This window comes from Branchiostoma lanceolatum, chromosome 8 (assembly GCF_035083965.1).
Source record: "Branchiostoma lanceolatum isolate klBraLanc5 chromosome 8, klBraLanc5.hap2, whole genome shotgun sequence".
NCBI classification, from domain to species: domain Eukaryota; kingdom Metazoa; phylum Chordata; class Leptocardii; order Amphioxiformes; family Branchiostomatidae; genus Branchiostoma; species Branchiostoma lanceolatum.
In genome coordinates, this window is record NC_089729.1 from 9,265,340 (window position 1) to 9,285,629 (window position 20,290).

At 41.3% G+C, this 20,290-nt stretch overlaps 1 protein-coding gene and 2 long non-coding RNA genes across 3 annotated transcripts; 1 reads left to right on the forward strand and 2 right to left on the reverse strand.

Annotated features, from left to right (window-relative positions):
• Nucleotides 1-1,401: 1,401 nt before the first annotated feature.
• Nucleotides 1,402-5,990, reverse strand: LOC136440321 (uncharacterized). Its single transcript, XM_066436290.1, has 3 exons — nt 5,757-5,990; nt 3,076-3,285; nt 1,402-2,488 (listed from the first exon to the last, which is right to left on the reverse strand). Exons 1-3 carry the CDS (start codon nt 5,872-5,874, stop codon nt 2,367-2,369), a joined length of 450 nt encoding a protein of 149 aa, XP_066292387.1. The 5' UTR covers nt 5,875-5,990; the 3' UTR covers nt 1,402-2,366.
• A 6,515-nt stretch (nt 5,991-12,505) lies between these two features.
• On the forward strand, nt 12,506-17,671 carry LOC136440031 (uncharacterized). Its single transcript, XR_010756613.1, has 2 exons — nt 12,506-12,714; nt 16,962-17,671. It is a non-coding gene; the product is annotated as an uncharacterized lncRNA (long non-coding RNA).
• Nucleotides 14,086-16,020, reverse strand: LOC136440030 (uncharacterized). The gene is made up of 2 exons (XR_010756612.1): nt 15,588-16,020; nt 14,086-15,114 (listed from the first exon to the last, which is right to left on the reverse strand). It is a non-coding gene; the product is annotated as an uncharacterized lncRNA (long non-coding RNA).
• Nucleotides 17,672-20,290: the final 2,619 nt, after the last annotated feature.

Consider the following 20,290-nt stretch of genomic DNA (forward strand, 5'->3'; position numbering starts at 1 on the left):
CTCCCTTTCGATTGGAGTCATAAGTTTGCGAAAGTTCGCTCACTAGGGAAAGTTCTGTTGTAAAGCCCGTGTAAAGTTTCCTGGGATCGTTTGAGTGTTTGCGTTTCTCTCCTGCTCATGCGGAAGAGATGTATATGACTATTTGTTGTGCCCGGCATTGTAAACGTGCCGTCAGAATCACACCCGTAATCGTCTTGAAAACATTTAAGATTTGTTTCTTTGTGAAGTGATGTAACGTCAGAGTTTTGCGTGTAAATCTGGGGTAAAGTTTCATTGCGTATTTGAATGTGATAAGCACAACTTAATGCTGCACGTTTGCAGGTATCATATCAGGCGTATCAAGGAAACGAAGTCAGGATAAATGAAACTGAAGATATTGTTGGGAATGTTGAGAAAATCCCATTCTGAAAATGCTTTGTTGAATTTCTCCCCATTTCCTGCAGAGTCAGAATCACGGGACTAGCCTGCTGAAGGCCCGTGACAGGAAATCATCGCCGACAGGAAAGTTCAGTTACCTTTTGTATGACGTGCGGCCAGCAGGGTTATGGTGGGGGATCTACCCCTGTACATAGAACTGTTTCGCGCGTGAGTTCTGTGGTCACAAAACGTTTTATGTTTTCCGTGTTCAAAGTTCTCGCTTTATACTGCAAAGGCCTTGAGACCTTTCCTTGCGGAGCGAAGAGACTTTCAACAACGCAGAATTAAGACAATTATGTTTTAAGTGACTTTCGCTGAACTATGCTGGCGAGGGGATTCCCCCGGGATTTCCTGGTGAACCCGGAAGTAATAATTCACATCACATGTTGGACATAGTGCTCTCCAAGCAGAGGTTGGTTTTGACGTGTTTTCAGGCGTTTTTGTTGGGCTTTCTATTTTGTCACGTTTTCTTTATGTCGCCAGACTACAATTGAAGAGTAGGACACACATGCGCACGTAAAACTTGATACGCAGTGTAAATACGCAATGTACCTTGTTCCGATGTACTAGATCTACTGTTCTGTCCTAAATGTAGGTTAATCCGGCGTCACACCACAGGAGAATATCTCACCCGGCGAGCTCTAAAGTAAATGACATTTCGGGAACGTTAGTGATACGATCGACGTCCTCTCGGCCACAGCGGGATTTTTAGGGATCGGCCGATGTTCACAGATCACCGAGCCTCGCCCAATGCGATGAGGTAGATTTTCACGTGAAAAAAATATATGGCAATTTTGGAATATTTGGCAATTTTACAATTCGATGACCTTCTGGCCATTAACAAATGCGGCCGAAAGTTGTTGACAACATGACACCGGCTTTATGGATATGTTCTAAAGTCTTCCGTACGCACTTAGAAGTATCTGAACACTGAATCCCCTATTCATTATAGAACACTGGAGAAGTAACATAACCAAAACGACGTTCAGAATGTATCCTTTAATTTTCTCTACAATGCAGAATATACAAAAGTGGCAAAAAAGCCTCCTACAGCACACACACTGAATTGTCATTTAGACTTTTCCGAATCATAAGGACACAACTGGAAAAGTATTACGGGACCACGTTTCGTAAAATACATCCCATCCTGTATTGTATAATGCTATTCTATGGTTTCACGTTGACGTTACATCACAAATACTATTTACAAAAGGCACGGTCAATGTAACGTTAGCACCGGACATGGGTATTAAGTACATGGTGTACGTTTTGTATCGTGTACGGGTCTCTCTCTTTTAAATACAGACCACCGCCCCAACTACCCACGGGTCGGTGAGTATAGCTCTCTGTATCCACGTCACTTTTAAGTACTGCACAGTGCCGGGAATTTTACGCACGGGTAATATGGCAACACAAAATTGACATGGCAGCATCTCATGATCAAAGGGAAACATTACTGTCCATACATACGTTTTCCACAAACTATGGCCAGAGCGGCAACTTGAAGGGATAAACAGCTAAAGCATGCAAGATCCGAACACTCTGTTATCGGAGCTTGTTTGTGTAACGATTGACCGAAACGTTGCCTACAGACAAACTCGTTCTACCTGGAACCAAACAACATGCAAGCGGCACCTGTTATGCAGTAGTAAACTTCAGTTCCTACACGCCTACAGCCTATGGTATTCTGCTCTGAGCAGGTTTACTAATACTTAGCTGGTCTTATATTTTTTTTTAAACGCAGTTGCACAACGAACGATGTTAAAATGGTGAACAGGGGAAGGTGTCACAAGAAATACTGATCCGAAAAATTCGGGGAGTAAATGGCAGAAACCAGCATGCCATAGGGAATGCTCTGGTGAATCCTTAACCTTTGGTTTTAATAGACCACTAGATGCTTTCCACACGTGGGACAACCCCCCTCTGAATCACCCCCAATACTGGCATGTCTAGGTGAAAGTGTGGGTAGAAGCAGAAATGGACGTTCCCTCCGCGGTCTCCCGGATGGGCAGGTAGTCATCCTCAACTGGCTCCGGTCCCGCTAGGGGGCGTTGATCAGCTTCGACTGGTTCTGGGAACGAAAGATGAAACAGGTTTGGTCAATACCGTGATATTTATTCGCTCCTTAGAAACATTGCAAATGCAGAAACGTTCGCGGTGGTTTTACGTTCACGGTTTTCGCGGTGAACTATTTACCGTGAACTTAAAACCATTCCATTGTGTTATGATAGCGCTACTATTGTTTCAAACGCGAACTGAAAACCACAGCGAACACTCAAATTTCTCCCTACCGCGTAATTAAATCCCCGCGAACATTTCTGCATTTACAGTTGATGTTTCACAAATATCTTAATAACCAGACTTGTGAATGGAAATATGACCTAGAACTAGATTCGGCAATACCACATGGACCTACACGGACCCTAATACAAACAAATGTCAAAGTTTGGGCATTAAAGTTCAACCGCTTAGTTAGTTAGTTAGCAATGGGTTTATTAGGTAAAAAAACACTAGCAGCAGTCAGTCTATACTCTATGCAGGCTAGGACACAAACTGCGCAGAAAAAAATACAAAACAAAAACAATGAGTAAAAACATTATGAAATTCATTCCTGAATTTGCCCAACTTTTGCTCTAGAGTGACAGGTAGAGTGCGCACCGTGTGTCTGTGTGTTGGCGTGGTTGACCACGTATTTGGGTTTGGTCAGGAGGTCGGCTTGTTCCTGTACGGGGGCCTCCACGACGTGGTCAGGGTGGGGAGGGGCGTGTTTCCTCCTGTACCACCACAGAGCGGCTAACACTAGCAGCACCACCAACACAACAGTAACGGGCAGACCCACGACTATCGCTAGGGTCGGGCTGGAGCCACCTGTGTGTGCATACCAACATACCATACAAAACATTATATATTTGAAGCAAAGTAACCCTCTGTCTAACCTTCATCAACAACAACAAAATGAACGCACAATATTCCAGACAACCAAAACATTTCCTTAGGAAATCCAGGCTATCCAGAACTAGCCTGGTATAAACCTATATAGCTCCCGAGTCTCTTCTGCCCTCTCCGCAAATAGGAGATGAGGACAGAGGAGACTCGGGAGCTAAAATAGGTTTGAATACCAGGCTAATCCGGAACATCCTGTTGAATTTCTGTATCAATTTCTTTTTGGGACATCATGGTAAAAATCATCTGAATATTTACCCCTACATATGTATTGAGAATCTCACGCAGGCGCTGTACTGCTACTATATAAATATTGAACAGAAGAAAACAAACACGGCGGCCATCGTTAAAAAAAAATCAGCGCCGCTCACTCACACAGCAGCAGCAGCAGTTCGCAAAGTGAAGACCACAGGCGTAGTACAAAGGCAAATTGAATATCACATAACATGACAAGTTTTTCTTGGAAAATGATACGTTTGTCATTGACTGTAGGTGTGCATTCATTCATTCATTCATTGCAATATTGAATGGGATTACCTCGTGAAAAATTTACAAATTGTATTTGAAGGTGCAACCAAGACGCATCGAACAGTTGCATAGAGTTGCTTGTAAAAAAAAGAAAACGAGACTCGAGACTAATCATATTGATAATTGAACACCACGGCCACCAGTACACCGGAAATCCTGTGTCTCCGACCCCAACCCTCAGTTCAAATAGACAAAATGAGCCACATTTTCAGTGAACGCTGAAATACAATAACGGGGCTCCTGTTTAGTCTCCAACCAGACCCAATAGATTGCAAAGACCGTATCCAACTGGAAGAAGGAGCTTATGAAAACTCCTTCTGCCTGTTGGATACGGTCTTTGCCAACCCGTAGGTCTGCTTGGAGACTAGCTCCTGTTGGTGTTTTCAACTTCCGTTTTTGTGTTCAATTGACAAATGAACACGTCAGATGTTCGTGTTCAGACTCAACAAGAGGAGCAGAATAAATCTAGCAGAAGAACTCTCAATCTTTTTAAGTGTATGCGACAGAAAGTTCATAAATCTGAGGAAATACTTGCTATCCCTGCCCTATCTTTTACGTTTCCATTTGACGTGTGCGGATGGAGGCAGAGTTGTTGACCCCTGAGCTCATCGCCGGTTTTGTCGCCGTGGTAGCCTGACACGGACCGGGGCAACATACGTCATTCCGATGCCAGAAAATGAATGAATTATGCATTCTCGCTAGTATAAAATAAAATAAAACTTCTTTCTTCAGATGCGATTCTGATTCTTCTCACTCATTCACTAGACACAGAAACCGTTATTCTGTGCGCTTACAAAAGTCCTCAGCCATGTCAGCGTGAATTCAGGAACTTCTTCGATATCCTAGTTAGGGAGGGGCGCATACATGTCTGACATCGCCTCCGGTTGACGGCACTATAGTTACGCTGTTTTAGCCTAAAATAATCCGATTACGTACTCTACTAAACCGTTCTGAAAGAAGCTAAATTTATCCCGTATGCTGACTTTAGTAAGAGGGAAATTGGCTCCAGAAATAAGATTTGGTAAACCGTTTGTATCGTCTGTAAATGGCGCCAAAGTTTACAGGTAGTCACGCCCTCCCCCTTCCTCAAACTTTGAATCGATTTGCGCGCTATTAAAGAACGAATTAACAAATCAACAAATTAACGCGTCTGAAGAAGACAAATCAAGTCAAGAGCCCACTTTACAGTGATACAGTGACTACATGGTATATAATCATGTTGGAGAGCATTCACAAAACGATATAAAATCATATAAATCTTCACCTGCTATGGCATCAATTTTTCATAGTAATCATGTTTGGCAACATACCATTACGTCACATTTGGTGTTATAATATTTATAGTGACAATTCCAAACAATAAATAAAAGCATTGGCATGTTTCAACACTCAAATTAAAGTCCAGCCGCTTTTTTTTTTCACAAGACCAAGTAATTAGCGTACTGGGAATACTAGTATTTGACTTCGTGGAAATGCAAGAATGCAACGAACCCAAATAATCATTCTCGATTTTTGTTGTTGAACGTGGATAAGACTAAATCAAAAATGTTTTAGATGTATATAAAACTTGCATGAGATAGAACTATATCTCCGATCATGATCATATGCAAAAATCCTGGCCCTCATTGCAAGTTCGGCTGTCAAATTCTGCAGCGCTTTGATACGGACACATTTCGTTCCAAAAACGGAAAAAAAGTGAAAGTATTCTAAACTGTTGCAGTTTCCAAAAGAAGTTGTTGGAAAGTTCGACAGACAAGAGATCACAAGAGCACATGGGGCCCGTGTTGTTGGTTTGATATATTGATCTGGGCAGTCTGTAGCTAGCTAAGGTGGGAGGGCGCGTTGGGAGGGGGAGAATGGGGACTTACCCGTGTTCGGGGGGTCCTGGGAAGTTGGACATTGCTCCAGACACTCGGGGGTCTCCGGATACTTCAGGCACAGCTCACAGCTGTGGACTTTCCCGTTGGAGTCGACGAAAGTCGCCATCTGAATCACTCCTCGGAAAACAGGAGCACACGAAATCTAAACTGAGCGATGAGTCAGCGTCTAGCGCGGTGGAACCACGTGGAGCGTAGTTTTAGGAGCAAGTGCCAACTTGCCCCCATCGCTTGGGCGCGGGTCGCCATGGCGGCCATTCATAAAGTCCCCCCATTGGTAGACATCACAGCCTGCTGACCCGGGACGACCTATTCATGATAATGACTCTGTGATAGCTTTGTTGCGTTGAGTCTGTTGACATATTTCTTGTACAGGCGTAGAAAGGTCATGGATAAATTTCGATATTGATTTCGTGGGCCCGGTCTAGATCTATCGAGCGTACAGTTTTAATAGCCGCCGGCTATAGGGACATTATTTGCCAGGGGAGTTTGGCCATTAGCCTGAGGGTTTCATTCGCAGGCGCATTGCATATTGGACCCTCTCTCCGTAACTTAGTCCCTTCAGACAATTCACTCTATTTGGCCAATTTCTACTATTTTCCAAGCTATCCGCGGAGCCTGGTAGAAGCTACGTGCAGTGGCGTAATTGGTTTTTAAGCCTCTGAAACTCTCTCGCGGTTGATTCAATATTCTGCCTTGCATGTTCACGTAAACTTCATATCCCGTGTTATGTATCAGGGTCTATCAAGTCTGTTCTATGAAAGATTGGAGGAGCTAGTGTCTCAATCTGTAAATGAATATGGTACTCACGGTTTGTTTGTTTACGTCGATAATGGTTTGTTGTGACGGATGACAGAATGTGGGTCACTGAGCCAAGCGGGAAATTTGAATTCTATAGTCACCGCAAGGGTGGTCCACCGTATTCTCCAATCAGAGGTTTCGAGGGGGGACTAGTAGAGGCCGGGATTTTTAACGCTGCCCTTCTTTCACCTCTGCGACAGTAAAGGGAGGGCAGCGTTAAAACTCTCGGGCACTAGCTGGCACTCCCTCGACCCAAGGAGGTTATAAAACCTCCTTGCTCGACCGAAACCTCTTCTTGGACAGCTACCCGGCCCACATTGTGACGACCTAGTCTCCAAGCAAACGGTAAGGATCCAGCTCATTCTCACAGTTTTACGCTTGGGACAGGCTTGGGAGCGCTGATTCGCCGCGGATATTCAACATCGTCATGAACATATGGGTCAGGTACCTATCGTTCAAGTCTGCGCTTCTAGAGGCGCTCCTTTACGGCTTTAGTAGGCAGGTCTAGTCTCAGTATCTTTTTGGCCGAATTCTGCGATCCATACGCCCAAAGGAAGGCCTGGTGGAGGCTACCAAAAATAAACACCGGCGCTCCTAGAATCTGCGAAGGAGGCTACTCATTTCTAGTGTTGTATTTCTTTTTACGGTTCGCCTCCTATAGGAGAAGATAATGAACCCGCTCCTTACATCTGCTTGGAGATTAGAAAACGGGGACAAAATGCGGTTCAGCTGCCCTCAGTCTGTTCGACGTGTAGCCTCCTTTGCAGGCCTTTTTTGCAGGCGTTCCGGGAGCGTTTGTCTAATTGGCTCGCTGACTTGCTGCTTTTCCGAACATGGGCCAGGTTCTCGAATCAATGCCGGGGGAGATTCCTATTTTCTGCGCCATTGGAGAACCTAGCCCATTTTGAAAATCAGCAGATCAGTGCTGCCCCAAAATATAAACGCCGCGCACGCAGACTACCGACGCGACCGCCAGTTTGCCGGGCTGTCAAACAGCCTAATAAACTAACCTCCTCGTCTCAATCCGGGCTATGTCTAATTACATCGCCAACCCGCGGAGCAAGGTGAAATATAAGAACGCCGGATTACCTGGCTACATGCAGGAATAACCAAGCGCAACATGAGAACTAATATAAACGTGCGGACGTAATTTTCACGGACTGTGTCGTACATTGATACGTCTCCTGCGCCATTGGGGGATACCGCTACTATGAAGGCTCCTGGGCCTAATATCTTAAGGTATTGATGCGAAAATGTTGGTGGGAATGTCTTGTAAGGTCAACGGTCTATGCAGGTTTTGTACCTTTCACTTTCTTCTTTGTCTTATCAAACATTTCTATATTTGGCGGACCCTATCCCCACGAAACTAACCATGGCGCGCGGCCTATCCTATACCGTACTGTTGTTCCTGGGAGCACACACAGCCTCTTGAACGACCTCGTCCTGGACCTTCGATTTCTGCTAGCCCAGACGCCCACGCAGTGAAGTAAAAAGCTGCTTTCAGGCAGACCAGTGGTTACTGAGATCCAGCTTATTTCGCACTCAGGTGCTTTGTATAGAGGAAAAGCACTGTAACGTTACATCATATAATACATGGCGCGCATGGATGTCCAAAGCTAGCTTTCCAGAGTTCAGACCATCAAAATAGTCAAAGGTCAGCTCCCCTAGAAAATTGAATTGACGCCCCTCTAGATTTATTTCTCACTCGAAAATCCATGGCTTTTTGTACACTCAAACGTTTTTTAAATTCAAACTTTCCGCGAGTTCTTTCAGGGGTAGCAACTGTTAAGTACTGTTCATGTTCCTCACTGTCGATGAAGGTTAGACATCCAGGTAATAAGCACACAATACAAAGCAACTGGATAGATTCTGTGAGCGGTCAGTCGCTGACGAAAGGTAGTGGATGCTGCCTAAAACGTCTGACCGTTTGCAAAATGTGGTGGTTCAAATTATATTATGATTTGTAAAATAAACCAACAGTCCGACTCAGGTCAATTACGGCTTGTGACACTCGAACGAAACGCTGGAACACAGTTCGGACCGTTCCATTACGAAGCGGTTTTGGGGGGTACATCGAATATTATGTATTTCAGTAAAAAAAAAGAACTTCACGTCATCTTTGGCACTTGAAAAACTATTAAATACGTTTTTATACGTCTTCTATTGCCTTTGTTATCATCTAAACGTAATACTTATTGTATACGAATGTGGTTCGGTCGCAGCGAGGGCAAAGGTTACAGATGTACGTGCAGCATGGTGGATTACCACTGTGTTGTTTTCCGGCCATGTGGCCGGGGGATAGAGCCGATCATTTTTATTTGGTCAATGAAGTCAAACAATGAAGTCAAACATTTGTTATGACATCCTCAAGTCACTGATCACAGATCGCAAAGAGACAGGGCTTTTCTATAAACCGAAGTAAGTTGATCATAAATTTCTAATTTGATAAATTGTGCGTGGGCTTTTCTGGGTTGCGGCCGACTCACAGATGCAAATTGCAACTTCAATATCCCAACATATGTCATAGAAAGTGCACATGATTCCTTAAGTACTTTCTCCCATCGACATTTTAACATTTATTGCACTATATTTCGGGACATCAGTAAAGACGTAATCACTATCAGTGCAGTACATAGGAGAAGTGAACTGTGGGTAGGCATGTCGAACCTCCGCGTTTTTCCATTAGAACGCGGCAGCGCGTGAGGCAGTAAATGTCTTTTAAAAAATCTTAAAAATCAACCGTTTGTATTTTGCCAATGAAAATCGTTGTCAATAATCTATGGAAGGTTTGCTATCACACTATCATCTTTTAAGTTGAAAATATCCATCGAACAAGGAGCTAAAAATCATCTAAGTTGGCGATGCAGCCGAAAAACCGCCCCGTTCTGACGCCGCGAACGCGGCACGCGATTTTGAGGCTCCCGGCGGAAGTCCCATTTTCAACTCAAAAGCCACAAGCCGGTGTAGCACGGAGAACTCTGGGAATGGTTTCAGGTGAAAGGGCAGAGATCAAGGTTCACGTCAGTGGTGGGACAAAATTTCTACGTGATTCTAGGCGGGAGATATGGAAGAAACGGGAGAAACCTCCAGAAGTAAGTGGACATTCTTGCTATTTTTCTTGAACTAAGCAACTTTGTCCCTATACTGTCGCAAATATAGATATAATATGGTTGTCATGGTGTAGTTTTTGGTTCTATTTAGGCGAGTTTGGCTTGTGGGTTTAGCGATACATTTTGAGAGTTTTTTTCGACAGCCCGAAAAATGACGTGCGCTGTGTGCGCATACGTGACGGGGGAGGGGGGCCTGAGATCGCGCACTTTGTATGTGCTCGAAATTGAACTTATTGTCATAAATCCTGCGCTATTTAACCGTAGAATGGTCATATATTTTATGCTGAATGTAATATACCTTTCATATCCGATGATATGGCATACTTTGGACGCAACAAACAATTTTCCACTGTCGTAATTATGTTGTGTATATACACTAGCGTTACGATCATACAGTCCGAATTTGTCACACAGTTGTATGATCTTCATTCAGATGTCCTTTCTTGATTTTCCAGTGGATACAAAGGTGGCATATCTGGTAGAGCTATGCAGAGAACGTGGGCTGCCTTCAAGCAAACTTGAACAAGTTGAAGATACCACAAACATCAGATCAAGTGCTTGGTGACTAGAATTCAATTTCCTTCTACAAATTTTCGAAGGGAGAAGCTACTTCAGGAGAATAACTTGAACACTAAATTAATTACTGATACTGTACTAGTCAGAAAGTAAGTTGTAAGTCTGCAGTACTGTAGGTACATTATTATCTGTACCAATCAGAGATCTTATTAGAATGGGTAACATAGGTATTGATACTTATAATTAGCACAATACTATTATCATTCTGATTGATCATGATGTTAATTAGCATATTTAACTAATTAAGCATTGGAATATTAAATTTTTTAAAGTAAAGATATTGTTAGGAACCTGTTTCAGCAAGCTTACAACATCAGTGAGTTCATGTAGCAGCCAATATCAGTATCAATAACAATGTATGCATTTTACTATATAACGGGGGCCGCCCGAACCTCGCACGCGCCCGAACATCGCACGGATTTTTTACTGATCTTATTTTGCATAAGTACGCCGTGTTTGTGTCCAATGACTATGCTGATAAGGAAGGTAAATAACCCAAGTTTATGCACATAATTGTCATTTACATTCAAAACATATGTGTACATATTCATTTCTTGTTTTGTAGAAAAGTAGTATTTTGACAATAATGATGGCAACGCTGAGTAGAGGGTCACTGCGTAGCTGGACGGCCCGGCACCTAAATATACGACCTGTGCCAAGCAGATACATAAGTCACACAGCTATCATACACATAAGAAAAATAATTTCATAAAACACTAAAAATTTGGGTCTTTAAGTGTTTGTTGAGAAGAAAACCAACCAAAGAAAAACAACGTAAATATTGCTGTCGTCTGACGACGTTGTTTTCCCGCCATTTTTTTGGACCGCGATGGTGGAGGGACGATTCAACGCACAGCTTTGTTACGCTCTAACATGTGATTGGTACCGTCTATGAAAAGGAAACTGAATACAGAGATGGCGAAGATGTTTCCCAATAAGTAGACGGAGTATTGTTGATGTAAGCGGTGTCGTTTTTTCGTAATGATTTCGTAAGTCGGGCCGCATTCAATACGTACGTCGGGCCGCGTAGTAGCCTATTTCCCGTGGGAACATGAGCTGGGATGCGCTAGATATAGCCCTTCTCACATGACGTTAGAAGTGCACACAGTCAAAATTTTCCGGTCAAAAGAAAGCTAGAATATAGCAGACTTCAAGCCTTATTTACATTTCCCTAACTTCATCACCAACTTCCGAAGAGAGCAAAATTACCAAAGCGTACTAAGTTAGGCACACTATCTGGCGTAGCACTAAATCAGAAGGTACATTCGTGAAAATGTCTCACAGCGTCTTCCGCATGTAACGCGGAGCATGAAGGGCCCATGAACAGTATGAATACATTTCTTGTCCAAGTATGGTCTTTAGATGAATGTGTTCAAAATTCATTCATTAAAACCTGACCACTCTCTGGCAACCAGCAATGGAGCGCCGTGAGTTCCAGCGCGTAAAAAAACGTCCGATGGTTGGGCACCCCCCGTTATGCCTCATTAGTTTATTGCCAATTAACACATCTTCATATAGATCTATTATTGCTCCTGTTGTAAAAATTCCTGTGTTTAAGTCAACATGTAATGTAGGTTAACAGTTGAAAGTTGTTTTAGGGAATAGGTAGTACCAATAGGGATAAGTAAAACAACTTGTTGTACATGTGTATTTGAGGATCAGTTCAGTTCATCCTCTGTTGAGGATAATTACCCTCATTTGCATATCTTGCAATTAGCAAAGACTGCAAAAATACATTATTCTCATAATGATCTCTTCAACAACAGGATAGTTGGAACATGTAGTTCCTTCTTCAGTTTTCAGCATGTTTAGAAATGTATGTTAATTGATTGGCACTATTGTGAATGAATAAATTAGTTAGGGTTAATAAGGGCTAATTAAGATAAGATACTGAATATAGGTCAAAAATAAAACATGACAGTCTGTCCAGTTACATTATCTTTAAATGCTGAAAATTTGAACAATATTGGTCAAAGTGTTTAACAGTTACATTAAAACGTATGTAAATAACTGTGGACTTGTGGTCATTTCTGGTGCCATGTTGAGGTCAATCATTCCCATAGGGCCAATAGATAAGCGTCTTCTAATGAAAACGTCCAACTTTTCAACTTTGAAAAATTCTGAAAAATTTCAACTTTGTCCGATTTCGACAGGATAAAAAGCATATTAAGCGGAAGAATCTGATCTGTACTTTGGCAACAATTTCAGCAAGTTATATCCTACCAAAAAAAATGGTGTGACATGCCTACTGTGGGATATGGCTCCAGGGGAGCAGTGTAATGTGGGTAATATTGAGCTGAATGCAATCTTGAAGGTAAATATTTGTTCCCGTGCACGACTCGGATACGGACCCGGCTGATTCTTGAACGGCATCTTAACGGAATGCATGCAGACAAGGAACCCACTACCAGGACAGTGTCAACAATGTTTTCCAACACTCTCAATAGGGTGGCTTTGAAATGGTGAGTAGCAATTATTATGCTTATTTATCGGTTCAGCATGTAACAGCTCTGGCTTGCAATTTGTGACGTTTGAAACATTGGCTGGGAGTTATGTGTACAGTACACAGTACAGTTATGTGGACAGTTATGTGTAAGTACTACAGTACAGAAATAGACGTTAAACAAGGAGAGCAACAACAGTGCTACAGAGCCTACAGAAACCAGTAGAGATTGGGGCTCAAGCTCTGTAGCACTGTTGTTGTTGTCCTTGCACTGTACACATAACTCTCAGCCAATGTGCCTTATCAATGACAAAATCTGTATCTATGAAATGGGAAAGGATAAAGCAAAAAGGCATATGCCTTGCAAGGAGTTTTACTGTCCTAAGGCGGAACAGTAGTCATTTTCCTAGATATTGATACAACATGCGTGTATGGTCTTTGACAAGAAATGTATACTTGCAATTCTCCCTGGACAGATTTTGACAAACCCCAACAGAATGTATTTGATGCATCTTTTTGAATGCTTATTATAGTTTTTATAGACTGACTATATAGTCTATAGCCTAGAACTTAAGTATGTATGCCTTTGGAACAAATAAGATAAGTCAAAAACATGTTCAACTTAAATGACATGAAGTTACATGTATGTACAGTCAAAACATCCATTTTTCACAGGTAAACAACAGTCTAACTCGACCAGCAACAACTTTATGAACCACACCATCCTGCTTGTCAAAGTCAAGCTACATGTTGTTATTACTATTATTAATTGCTCTCACTACACATATAAAGTTAGTAGTATCACAAGCTAGCTGACAGGAAATGGGATGGATGTTGAGCAAATGTTTAGTGAACATTTCTGTAACTTGTTACTGCTGTACATGTATGTATGTACTGTATATTACAACCATGTGCATGCAGTATACATTTGGCATATTTGTTTATTTCTCATATGTATAATACCATACATTATCTCCTTGCATTTATCATGAAGGGATTAGCTTTATATTCATTAAGGAATGAAGTTGTATTCATTGTGAATTCCTATTAGGAATTGAAGTACCTGCTGTGATGGGGTATTTTGTAATGATTTGCTATTATTGGCCCCATAGTTTCAAAAATAGTAGACAGTCTGAACAGAAAGTCAGTTAGTAGGCATGTCACACCATTTTTTTTGGTAGGATATAACTTGCTGAAATTGTTGCCAAAGTACAGATCAGATTCTTCCGCTTAATATGCTTTTTATCCTGTCGAAATCGGACAAAGTTGAAATTTTTCAGAATTTTTCAAAGTTGAAAAGTTGGACGTTTTCATTAGAAGACGCTTATCTATTGGCCCTATGGGAATGATTGACCTCAACATGGCACCAGAAATGACCACAAGTCCACAGTTATTTACATACGTTTTAATGTAACTGTTAAACACTTTGACCAATATTGTTCAAATTTTCAGCATTTAAAGATAATGTAACTGGACAGACTGTCATGTTTTATTTTTGACCTATATTCAGTATCTTATCTTAATTAGCCCTAATTAACCCTAACTAATTTATTCATTCACAATAGTGCCAATCAATTAACATACATTTCTAAACATGCTGAAAACTGAAGAAGGAACTACATGTTCCAACTATCCTGTTGTTGAAGAGATCATTATGAGAATAATGTATTTTTGCAGTCTTTGCTAATTGCAAGATATGCAAATGAGGGTAATTATCCTCAACAGAGGATGAACTGAACTGATCCTCAAATACACATGTACAACAAGTTGTTTTACTTATCCCTATTGGTACTACCTATTCCCTAAAACAACTTTCAACTGTTAACCTACATTACATGTTGACTTAAACACAGGAATTTTTACAACAGGAGCAATAATAGATCTATATGAAGATGTGTTAATTGGCAATAAACTAATGAGGCATATATAGTAAAATGCATACATTGTTATTGATACTGATATTGGCTGCTACATGAACTCACTGATGTTGTAAGCTTGCTGAAACAGGTTCCTAACAATATCTTTACTTTAAAAAATTTAATATTCCAATGCTTAATTAGTTAAATATGCTAATTAACATCATGATCAATCAGAATGATAATAGTATTGTGCTAATTATAAGTATCAATACCTATGTTACCCATTCTAATAAGATCTCTGATTGGTACAGATAATAATGTACCTACAGTACTGCAGACTTACAACTTACTTTCTGACTAGTACAGTATCAGTAATTAATTTAGTGTTCAAGTTATTCTCCTGAAGTAGCTTCTCCCTTCGAAAATTTGTAGAAGGAAATTGAATTCTAGTCACCAAGCACTTGATCTGATGTTTGTGGTATCTTCAACTTGTTCAAGTTTGCTTGAAGGCAGCCCACGTTCTCTGCATAGCTCTACCAGATATGCCACCTTTGTATCCACTGGAAAATCAAGAAAGGACATCTGAATGAAGATCATACAACTGTGTGACAAATTCGGACTGTATGATCGTAACGCTAGTGTATATACACAACATAATTACGACAGTGGAAAATTGTTTGTTGCGTCCAAAGTATGCCATATCATCGGATATGAAAGGTATATTACATTCAGCATAAAATATATGACCATTCTACGGTTAAATAGCGCAGGATTTATGACAATAAGTTCAATTTCGAGCACATACAAAGTGCGCGATCTCAGGCCCCCCTCCCCCGTCACGTATGCGCACACAGCGCACGTCATTTTTCGGGCTGTCGAAAAAAACTCTCAAAATGTATCGCTAAACCCACAAGCCAAACTCGCCTAAATAGAACCAAAAACTACACCATGACAACCATATTATATCTATATTTGCGACAGTATAGGGACAAAGTTGCTTAGTTCAAGAAAAATAGCAAGAATGTCCACTTACTTCTGGAGGTTTCTCCCGTTTCTTCCATATCTCCCGCCTAGAATCACGTAGAAATTTTGTCCCACCACTGACGTGAACCTTGATCTCTGCCCTTTCACCTGAAACCATTCCCAGAGTTCTCCGTGCTACACCGGCTTGTGGCTTTTGAGTTGAAAATGGGACTTCCGCCGGGAGCCTCAAAATCGCGTGCCGCGTTCGCGGCGTCAGAACGGGGCGGTTTTTCGGCTGCATCGCCAACTTAGATGATTTTTAGCTCCTTGTTCGATGGATATTTTCAACTTAAAAGATGATAGTGTGATAGCAAACCTTCCATAGATTATTGACAACGATTTTCATTGGCAAAATACAAACGGTTGATTTTTAAGATTTTTTAAAAGACATTTACTGCCTCACGCGCTGCCGCGTTCTAATGGAAAAACGCGGAGGTTCGACATGCCTACAGTTAGGGAGTAGCTGTGCAAACTATGAGATAGGGACTAATTGTATCTTAGCTTAGGAAGTAGATAAAAATGACATACTCCATTCTCTTATGTCTTAGGAGTTCATTACATAGAGGGAGACTGTAGGTTATATATATTGTAGCACTTGCAATTTCAGTCAATAGCATATACAAAATGTTGTGTGTGTGTGTGTGTGTGTGTATACTACATCTTAAGGTTAGAGATAGGTTTGTATCCTGGGTAAACTGCAGCACAAGCTACATTTCTGGACTGATTCATTCCACTCTCACTGGGTTGGTCCCCCATTCTTCTCAATAAAGGGGTCAAGGTTTGTCTCTCCTCAAACATACATGGGACCTCCTTTTATCAGCCTACCCAAAGAAAATCTCTAGCCAATGTTAGGTTTCCATTTTTCACCTGAGTCCAGTGAGGAAATATTTGTAAAGTGCCTTTAACAAGGGTGTATTCTGGGGTTCTGTCAGGGATTCCAAGACAACACTTCTAGCTTTAACAACCCTAAACACAAGTCCACCATGCCACCAAGTTTAAGTATATCTTATACATTGTAGCTGGATGACTCCTTGAATAGCAAATCTTCATTTTGGGAACATTTATGTGACATTTGACAATTCTGTCAGTCACCATGATCTATCCTTAAATCAGAGTATCTGCATGCTTGAAGGAAATGAAAGCAGCACATGTGGAAGACACTTCATTTATTCTACAAATTCACAATGAAAATTACTTTACAGTAAATATGATGTGGTACAATACAGGCTTATGTATTTGCTTAAGGTTAAACGACAAATGTGTATCTATCTTCTTTCCACCCTGTTTATGCAGTAATTGCTATTGTGAAATCTCAAGTATCGAATCCTATGAATTGATATTTGCCATATGACCTCAGGTCTTCAAATATTTTCTTTTGATGTAGGACTCTGCTCAAGGATGTCAACACAGCACTGAGGACTCTGCTTATCTAAGTACTTCTGCAGAAAGGACAGTAAAGCTCTTCATGCTGTAGCCCAGGACCTGTGATATGTCAGGATGTCACCACGCCCAGTGGAAATACAAGCATACTTTGATGGACAGCTTTAATCATGTTATTTCTGATACCATGTGACCTTAAATGTTCTGATTCACAAACATTTATTTAATGACATGAAATACATTTATGCTATACAGTTATGCCTTAATTTTGCTGTGGTCAGAATAAATGGCATGTACTATATATAGAGCTGAAATTTCTTGTTGGAAAGCAAAATATTGGCAAGTTATGTTGGTTTACATTTTTGCCATCAATTTTAAAATTCACCTTTAAAGCTGAATTTCAAAGCATTATCCTGAAACATTGCATTCATTATATATGTGTATATAGTCAGATTATATTATGTGATTTTATTTACCTAATGTTACAGTGTTTAATTAAAAAAGTGAAGAAATATATCCATGTCAATTTACTTGTGTACAGTTTGATATTCTTAGATCTTCCAATCTTCATTTATGATATTCTACTCTGTGAAATAGCATGGCAACAACCTATACTTAGCCTGTTTAATGTGTTTTTTGTTCCTTGAATCAGTCTGCACTAACAATTAGGGACTCGCTCATTCAATCATGTTGAATACATGTACATGAGGTGTATATTGTGTGCATGGAACATGTTGAATAATGATACACTCCTGTTAGATATTGTGGAGGTGTCACTGTTTTGCACTTGATGATCCAATATTACATTGTTAATCACAACATTGTGAATGAGCACATGCAGAATAACTGCTTTGTAAAATGAACTTTTACTGTTGTAACCAAACATCAACAGTGTAAATCACTGCAAACAGGAGCATTGAAACCAGTATTAAACTGGGTAACACATGACAGCTGAATCATCCCACTGCAACCTGCAGCCTAACGTTTAACCCTTTCGTAGGAATAGATACTGCAGGGATCGGTATTGAATTACCTTACTACCACATGGCAATGACTTCACATGGTCCAACATTTCATCTCGATCAAACAAAAGGTGCATCCAGTATGTTGCATGTTGTTTAGGCTCCCTCAGCCCTACTTTATCTTTCACTTCTCTTTCACTACATCTCTGAACAAACTGTCCCTTTTCACGCGATTCGAAATACTGCCCCACGTGCCGCTCTTGTCGTTTTTTGTAACCTTCCGTAGACAGGAAGTTTGTCACGTCTGTTTTCGCCTCTGTGCCTTATGCACATTTGCTCAGAGCATACCTTTCCCCCTTTGCTTTTCAGCTCTCGTTTCTTTCACTTGCGATGTAACGTTACGTTAGCATCCCAAACTTTGGCAACAGAGGCTCTGAACGAGACGCTGACTGTCTTCTGAAACTCTGTATTTACAGTTTTGTACGAATATCAAGTAAAATACATATGTGTCAAGCATAAGCTATCCGAAAATGTTGTTTCTGTTAATTGTCTGACTGCAGGAACACAGAAAGAAGGCTTTAAAAGAAATGAAAAGCGACGATTTACAAAAGTTCTGCCGGCGTCCGCCATTTTGTAACCAATGGTAACGTTCTCTGATTGGTCAATGCTGAGTGGGCCGTACCCCCATTGCGTCATGTTTATACGGCTCTTTAGACGGATCGCATAGTCAACTTTACGGGCTCAAGCCCAGCTCAAATTAACAATACTGTTAAAACAAGAACTAAGTTAATACTTCACACATCTTTCTCTTTCAAACTATCCGAGGCTTTTTTTCGTAATCATCAAGATAATATTAACAGATTCACTAGTTCACAGAAAATACGACAAAAATCCCAGTTTTTTACGTTTTTGCCCCAAAATACATGCGATACCTCCAAAAGTGTCGAAAAGGCCGCGGACAAATTTAATCTGTAAGAGTTTACCTTACACCCTGTAAAATACCAAGACTCAAACTGCTTTCCCCACCTGGGCTCGGGCACATAAAGTGAGCATGTCATTTTTTAGCCAAAATATCGATTTCTTACCCCAAAAATCTGTTACATGAAAACTTTTGTCTAGTCATTTTATTCTGACCAAGAAGCGCTAACAGTGTGTCAAATTTCTCGGCGTTATGACCATGCAAACAATAATTATAACCATATATGTAAAATACCGGTAATTACAGGGTGTCACATGCCGTAATTGACCTGAGGATGGCCGCACATGAGGTCACCTGCGCGCCGAATGGAAGTCGCTCCTGAATCTTCCTCGCAATTCAGCCCCTGGCAGTGAAGAGAGAGTAGTCGGCCCACCCAATTAATAAAATTAAAATCAATAAGAAAAATCTATCCAGTTGCTTGAGAAACTTTGTATTGTGTATGATTTGCAATCTTTACGTGGAATCCGACATTTGCAGAGATTGCGACTCCCGGTAATCGTACAAGTTGAAAGTTATTTAAGTGAGTCCTTGGAAGTTATCACGATGTTCATGACTTTCAGCAAAAAATGGTATTTACGGACGACACGGTGAGTTTAAAGTACACTTCCATATTCAACACTAATGTACACACGTAGGAACGTGTATGTGCACGGTAATGGCGGCAGGGTTGGTAAGCTATCATCTCCACTCTTCAGATTGCTATTTTGGCGTAAACTTTGATGCATGTCGGTCTCTCCACTTCTATGAAGTTCTGTATGCAGCGCGTAATCTCGGTCTCGGGACTGTTGATTAAAATGCATGCCTTTCAGGGCATGTCACTCTAATAGATGTGTTTTGGTGAGGGGGCTACCCCGGTATGGGGGCTAGCATCTTTGATAATGGTTTCTCGAGGCGAGTTTTCTGCTCAATTTCTTATTTCCTGTTGACTTTGGTTCATTTCATTCGGACCCTGGATCTTTCTGTGCCATTGTGATAACTCGGGTGGAGGTAGAACAGAGGAAAGCGGAGGTGCCCTATCGTACATGGAGGACAGGCGCTGGCGGCAAGGACGTCACGGCTAGTGGGCGGGGCGTTAGTATCATGCACACCTGCGCAGACCTCAGGCTGGGTGGCTGGCGGTTTTCTATGGCGTCTTTGGCTGACTTGTGCTGCTTGCTCATGAGTTCTCATATGGTAAAACTTAATCGGTACACCAACCCAGTGCAAGGCACAGAGAATCTGGGTCATGTTGAACACGCGAGCAATTAGAAAAAAAGCGGGTGAAAAGACGCCGGCCGCACCAAGAAGGCCTGCGAGGGAGGCTACAGCACACAACATTTGGGACTGATGGAGAGGTGATCTGCCCTCCATTTTACGACGTAATAAACCATTTATCATGGAAAAGATTAGGAC